Source organism: Saccostrea cucullata, unplaced genomic scaffold (assembly GCF_032062105.1).
Source record: "Saccostrea cucullata isolate Sc308-1 unplaced genomic scaffold, CSIRO_AGI_Scuc_v1 ctg12512, whole genome shotgun sequence".
NCBI classification, from domain to species: Eukaryota; Metazoa; Mollusca; class Bivalvia; order Ostreida; family Ostreidae; genus Saccostrea; species Saccostrea cuccullata.
In genome coordinates, this window is record NW_026922530.1 from 12,751 (window position 1) to 20,228 (window position 7,478).

The window sequence follows — 7,478 nt, forward strand, 5'->3', positions numbered from 1 at the left end:
CTGGTGACAAAAATGTGTTGCCGCAATGTTGCCGCAATATATCAGCAATATTGCTGCAATAATTTTACTTTGGTAAGGGATATTAAAGAACAGCATTGCCAAAGTTACTCAGGTAAGCAATGTGGCCCATGGGCATCATGTTTATTTATTAAGTATTATAAATTTATTATCAGACACAACTTATGAATATGTCACTGTTGCATGCCAACACCATTTACAACTATTATACAGCCTACATAATATACAATTGTAATTAAGAAAGGAGAAAATGTATGGCTGGACTGGGAATCAATCCCAGGAACCACTGAATCACCAGTCAGTTGCTCTATCGACTGAGCTATCCAGGCTGACATCAACGACCCAAACCATACATAATTTAATTTGGAATAAAAAAGGATACAAACACTTTGCATGCTTAATTTATTAAATAATACTATACTTATAAACAAGAAAAAAAATACAAGCGTGTACCTAACTAGATTTAAAATAACAAGAGCAAATACATAATTGTTAAATAAAATTGTAAACTTGTTAAGAGGCTTCATGAGTCACCTGAGTATCACGAGTTTCTCAGGCATGCTCAACTCAGTCGCACCAGCTATATTTAGGAAGCTTGAGTCCGAAATACAAAAAATTGAAAACTTTACCCAGACGTGGGAATGCATTTTGGTACCAAGAAACAGGACTTAATATATTTTTATTGAGGGCTTGGCCTAGCTGTTCATTGTAATTGTGCAAACAGTTTGTTCCCTAGATGTCCTTAAGTAAAGATTTCAATTTTAATGTCCCCCCCCCATGCATCCTGAGACCTGAACCCTGGATCTTGGGGATATAAATTTCATAATCTTGGCAAGGCCATGGCTAATTTAGGTCATGAATAGTATTATTATATAGTTTTTGGGCTAGGTATCCTGGTGTAAAGAAGATTGTCAATGTTATACTGAATTTTTAATTTAAGACAAACATAGCTTCACCCTTGAGCCTATACTTTGGAACCAGGGGTTCATGAATTTTACAATCTTGGTACAGGGTTAGTATTGTAATTAATAATTATGTAAGACTTTGCTTGCTGGAATTAATGATTTTTTTTTCCAATATTGCATTTATTTTCATAGTGCTGGCCCCATTCCTCAAGTCCCAGAAGGTTTGGACTACAAAATCAGCAATATACACAGAATTCTCAAACTTAGATAAGTTGAAATTGCTTCATTTCAACACACACTTGATGGAAAACAGTAGCAATATTGTCACCTTGATGTCAAGTTACCCAAATTTATCATAAAATGAGCAATCCAGTGCTAATGTTTCATTTACTATTGACTAATACTTCTTGATTATACAATGTACTGCAAATGTAAGTTTTGATAAATAATTCAAACAAGAATTCTGAGAGTATTGCATAAGCAATACATGGCCCCTACCAGGTTCCCCTTTTCTAATTATGATACAAGCTCATTCGGAACTTTAATTTAGTGCATAACAAACTTGATCGTAATCCCAATTATGAAAAATTAAAAATGCCATAATTCTGTCAAAAACCAATGAAGCGGAATGAAATTCTATCTTGATCTGTAACCCATCAAGATACACTCGCATACCAAAAATCAGCTCAATATCTGCAAGCGTTTCAAAAAAAGTGCGGAAAACCAAGCGGACAGACTGACAGACAGCTAGACAGATGGACAGACAGACAGACTGAGAGACTCACAGGAAACCTATAGTCCCCTCGGGTTTCATCGGTAGGGGACTAATAAAATCAATATAACCAGGAAATACATTAAGGATTTCACAAAGCATCAATTAATGTTACAATAAACAAAGAGATAATACATACATGTCAAGTTAATGCAAATACAGGTATACAAAGCTGAGTATAAAACATTACTTGATACAGATATTACAAGGTAATAATGTTCAAAATAAAAAAAATGGTAAATTACATGTATAACTATAAGCTATAATTACACTGTACAGTACTGGATATAATTATTCGTAGAAAAATTACTCTCTTATCACAGTATCCATGGATTAATTATAAGTATTAAAGAAATGAATATAACATGGCGCACCTTAAAAAGTCATCAAATGACTTGTTGATCATACAATATCAAAAGTCATGACCTTTAAACAATTGTCAAAAGTCATGATATATGAACTTGGTTGTAACCAAATGACCACAACATGCCATAAAATAACCCAATGACCACAGCATGTCAATATATGACCCAATGATCACATGTCATGATACATGTATAACACCATGACCACCACATGTCACAGTATAACTCAATGACCACATGTCATTACATAACACAATGACCACACCCCATGTCACAATTAAACCAAATGATCACATCACCACAACATGTCATTATATGACCCAGTGACCAGAATGTAATAATTTAACTTGCTGACCACAATAAAATGAAAGTCATATCACATTACACACTGAAGACTGCAGACATTCATGACAGTGAATCAAAAAACACAGCTAAAAGTCCCTTTTTTATCAAATTTGTTTAAATGGTGAATATTTCTTGTATTATAGCACCAGACTAAAGAATGAAACAATGGTATGAATTCTTCTTTATACAGAATTGAGTTATCTTTTTCACAGTTTGCAAAATTTACACATGGGTTTTAACCAAAAGAAATTTATGAAGTTAAAATGGAGAGTGTTTCAAGCATGAAATACATGATTATATAGCTTTAGAATTTAGCAATTACATGTCAAATCAAAACAAGCATGGTACATGTACATAATGCTTGTAAAATGTTTTGTTTGTTTGTTTTGAGCATACTTTATTGACAACATGTCAAATGGATTGGGCACAAGTTCCAAAAACTTAGATACTTCTCTCCCATGTACCATGGAAGAAGAAACTATGACATTTGCTCACAAAATTCATTGAAAACAAACCTTTGAATGAAGCAATTCCCTTCATGATTTAAATGATTTTTATAATCTAATTAAAAACCATGCCAGAAATGACATCATACTTTAAATGGATTTCTTAGTAGTACAGTTTCTATCTGCCGCTGCCCAAATCAACTCTCCATGCAAACTAAAACATACTGTATCACATGAGTTAATGGAATGTGAACTTCAGGGCCCAGGCCCACAGGCAGGGCATTTCTCTGATGTTGTGTGGAGGAATCATTACTTTGATCCCACTACCACTGTTTTCCCATGTCAAAGTCTTCTTACTTCCAACCAAGGCTACATTAGAGAGAGTAGCCCCACTAACTGAGCCAAGAACAAGCTCATCATCTATTGGCCAATCCAGGAAAAACCCATAAGCTGCCTTCTTGTCTGCTTTTGGTGCAGTGTACCTGTAATAAAGGTTTAAATGAGATATGAGAGTAATTCACTTGAGCAAAAGAAGTAACCTCCTTGAATGATTTTGCTCCAAATAAAGAGTTTCTTTCTTCTTTTTTTCTGATCATTTAGTCATACATAAGAAGAAAAATTTCTACCTTATCTTTCATTTCAAAAACACAAAAAATAAAATCGCTATGGTTCTTTTATGATTTATGTATCTTTAAAATAATTGTTTATAGATAGTGAAATGATAACAGTGATATATTTGACCTATAAAATAGACATACCAGACTTTAGGGGTAACAGTGTCATTCTGGTGAATCCACGGTTGAGTTGAGTAGATACCCTCGCCATTAACCTTCAACCATGACCCTAGCTGGCTGAATCGCTCCTCATAAATGGGTGAAAATGTGCCATATGGAGTTGGTCCAACATTGATTAAAATATTTCCTCCATAGCTAAAAGGAGAACAAGCTAGGTATAAAAAGCTTTTCTTACTGCAAATTACAATTATAGCACATGAAGAATCAAGATCAAGAACTGCTTCCAATGTTTACATAGGTAAATATGATTATGTGAGATAACCTGTGTTACTAATTAACAAGAGGCCCACGGGCCTTATAGGTCACCTGAGTATTGTGTAACAACTTTCAAACAATTAAATTTGGTTTGTGTTTTAAACCAGAGGCCATGAAATTCAATTCACAATCTACAATTTTAAAAGAGGCACCATTGCTTATCATAATTATTAACTTAGCTTAATCTATTTACTTAATACCCAGAGGTAGATCAGAGTAACAAAAAGAAAATGCACTTCCATTTTATACCCAGTTGTGTACCTCACCCTAAAGGAACCACTGATCCATGGGCCACATACCGGTATTTCAAAATTTTTAAAATGTTGTCATAAAATGGTTGATTAAAACCAAAGAGCAGATTTCAAAGCATTAATTTATTTTCAGACTATGTAAACACCCCCCCCCCCCCTCTCTGACTCTGGGGGCATAAAAAAACCACTTTGCTAGATGCTCCATTCTTCATCATAAATGTATGTATACTTGGATCATTGGCACAAAACCCAGAAGCAAAGGAAAATATTTTCAAAGAATTAATGTATTTTTACTATATAATCAATACAGCCCCCCCCCCCTAACACCAGAACCCCTGACCCTGGGGCCATAAAATTCACAATTTTGGAAGAGGCTCTGTTGCTCATCATAACTATGTGCTTAGTTAGTTTATTTAATACCCAAAAGCAGAAAAGAAGATTTTCAAAGAATAAATGCATTTTCACTATATAATCAATAGAGCCCCGCCCAAACACCAGAAACCCTGACCCTGGGGCCATAAAATTCACAAATCTGGAAGAAGCACTCTTGCTCATCATAACTTTTTGCTTAGTTGGTTTATTTAATACCCAGAAGCAGAGAAGAAGATTTTCAAAGAAATAATGCAATTTTACTATATAATCTATAGAGCCCCCCCCCCCCCTAACACCAAAAAACCTGACCCTGGGGCCATAAAATTCACAAATCTGGAAGAGGCACTCTTGCTCATCATAACTATTTGCTTAGTTAGATTATTTAATATCCAGGAGCAGAGAAGAAGATTTTCAAAGAAATAATGCATTTTCACTATATAATCTATAGAGCCCCGCCCCTAACTCCAAATAACCTGACCCTGTGGCCATAAAATTCACAAATCTGGAAGAGGCACTCTTGCTCATCATAACTATTTGCTTAGTTAGATTATTTAATATCCAGAAGCAGAGAAGAAGATTTTCAAAGAAATAATGCAATTTTACTATATAATCTATAGAGCCCCGCCCTAACACCAAAAAACCTGACCCTGGGGCCATAAAATTCACAAATCTGGAAGAGGCACTCTTGCTCATCATAACTATTTGCTTAGTTAGATTATTTAATATCCAGGAGCAGAGAAGAAGATTTTCAAAGAAATAATGCATTTTCACTATATAATCTATAGAGCCCCGCCCTAACACCAGAAACCCTGACCCTGGGGCCATAAAATTCACAAATCTGGAAGAGGCACTCTTGCTCACCATAACTATGTGCTTAGTTAGTTTATTTAATACCCAGAGGCAGAGAAGAATATTTTCAAAGAAATAATGCATTTTCACTATATAATCTATAGAGCCTCACCCTAACACCAGAAACCCTGACCCTGGGGCCATAAAATTCACAAATCTGGAAGAGGCACTTTTGCTCATCATAACTATGTGCTTAGTTAGTTTATTTGATACCCAGGAGCAGAGAAGAAGATTTTCAAAGAAATAATGCATTTTCACTATATAATCTATTGAGCCCCGCCCTAGCACTAGAACCCCTGACCCTGGGGCCATGAATTTCACAATTTTGGTAGATGACTCAATGCTCATTACATTCATGCCAACAGTTTGTCTGCTTGATGTCCAGGAGTAAAAAAGAAGATTTTTAAAGATTGCAATAATTTTAGTGGTTTTGGCCCCACCCCTCAGGCCCCAGGGGGGCGGGGACCATGAAATTCACAATTTTTGTTCCCCTCCATCCATAGATGCTGTATACCAAATTTGGTTGAAATTGGTTCTGTGGTTTCAGAGAAGAAGCTGAAAATGTTCAAATGTTAACACACGACACACGACGCACGACGCACGACACACGATGCACGACGACGGACGAAAACGGATAGCAATAGGTCACCTGAGTTACTCAGGTGACCTAAAAACAGTAATATACATTAATATATGTACCTTATTGTGCTGATCAGTAATTCCAGTAACTCCTCCATAGAAAGAAAATCTGCCAGATCTGCGTTACGTCTGAATCCCCAGGAGATGCGGTCCAGGGTCATTGCATTTTCCCACTTCCTTTTCTGTAATTTCCCTACAAAAGATAATTATTTTTTTTATCAACATTTATTGAAACTTACTTGGCACTACAAAACATTGACAAATCAAGTTAATTTCAGTTTAATGTGTCATTTTTTTAAAAATTCAGTATGTTGCTCATGTTCTTGACACACACACACACACTCTCTCTCTCTCTCTCTCTGTTGACTGGGGGTCTTACATGTACCGGGGTGTATACTATTTAAATCCACTAAAATATAAGCTATAATTTAAAGAGAAACTGTCTCCTCAATTATTACTTGTGATCCTTAATCAATTTGATGTTCACAAACTGAGATTTGCTGGTAAAGCATATGCAAATCTTGTAAAACAATTGTGTTCAACTTGGGTTTTTTTTCTGGTTCCATTATGACATCATAACCAAAAGCTTTCACTCTCATTCATACATGTGCTACTTTAACTGCCTCAAACATCAGTGCATTAGCCAAAGGAAAAGCATTATACAAAACCGATGTATCAGAATTAACCTGGTCTGAACCTGTCTTCACAGGTGAGGAAGCCGCCATGTTTACAGGTAGAGTCGTGGCCCCATCTGTCATTTACCACCACCGTGTCCTTAACAGGGCTGCAAAATAATCAGAAGAGCCCACTTATTACCAAATCTTTGTATAACAGTTATTTATTTAAGATAATGTCAATTATCAAGGCGAATTTTACTGAAATGTAATTTTGTATAAAACCTTTCATTGTACAGCCATGCCAAGAAATGAGTGGCATTCCAGTAGGTACTTGTGGCTTCCCAGTCCCCATCAGACCACACGACATCAGGACGATACATCTCAACAATTTCATACAATTCTGCCATCCCTTTTTCCTGTAAACAATAAAATCTCTCACTATGATGCAGTTTTATCCACAGTTCCTTGTAAAGATATTTGCAGTTAAATCTGTGAAAAAGTTTTGCTACCCAGTATCTAAGACTGACAGCTTACAATACTAGTATCACATGTAAATGTACTGGACACTCACAGATTTTGAAATTTACGGTATAATGCATATATCTTTGTTTGCCTTTAGTCTATGGAACCTTACATTGACAAACTTCTGTTTTGTAGTTATGCCTTACATTGACAAACTTCTGTTTTGTAGTCATGTCTTACATTGACAAACTTCTGTGTTGTTGTTATGTCTTACCTTGACAAACTTCTGTGTTGTAGTTATGCCTTACCTTGACAAACTTCTGTGTTGTTGTTATGTCTTACCTTGACAAACTTCTGTGTTGTAGTTATGCCTTACCTTGACAAACTT

The 7,478-nt window shown here is 35.6% G+C and overlaps 1 protein-coding gene across 1 annotated transcript; it reads right to left on the reverse strand.

The window, feature by feature from the left end:
• Positions 1-403: 403 nt before the first annotated feature.
• Positions 404-7,389, reverse strand: LOC134261914 (plasma alpha-L-fucosidase-like). The gene is made up of 6 exons (XM_062744302.1): positions 7,365-7,389; positions 6,911-7,044; positions 6,698-6,795; positions 6,072-6,204; positions 3,610-3,780; positions 404-3,333 (listed from the first exon to the last, which is right to left on the reverse strand). The coding sequence occupies exons 2-6, from the start codon at positions 7,033-7,035 to the stop codon at positions 3,090-3,092; spliced, it is 771 nt and encodes a 256-aa protein (XP_062600286.1). The 5' UTR covers positions 7,036-7,044; positions 7,365-7,389; the 3' UTR covers positions 404-3,089.
• Between the last annotated feature and the right edge of the window lie 89 nt (positions 7,390-7,478).

Excerpts from the sequence above, each read along its gene's own strand:
- LOC134261914 (XM_062744302.1), bottom strand. The coding sequence starts at position 7,035 with ATGGCAGAATTGTATGAAATTGTTGAGATGTATCGTCCTGATGTCGTG. Across the intron at positions 6,796-6,910 it reads GCATGGCTGTACAATGAAAG|CCCTGTTAAGGACACGGTGG; the intron begins GTTTTATACAAA and ends ATTATTTTGCAG. Across the intron at positions 3,334-3,609 it reads ACTGTTACCCCTAAAGTCTG|GTACACTGCACCAAAAGCAG; the intron begins GTATGTCTATTT and ends CCTTTATTACAG.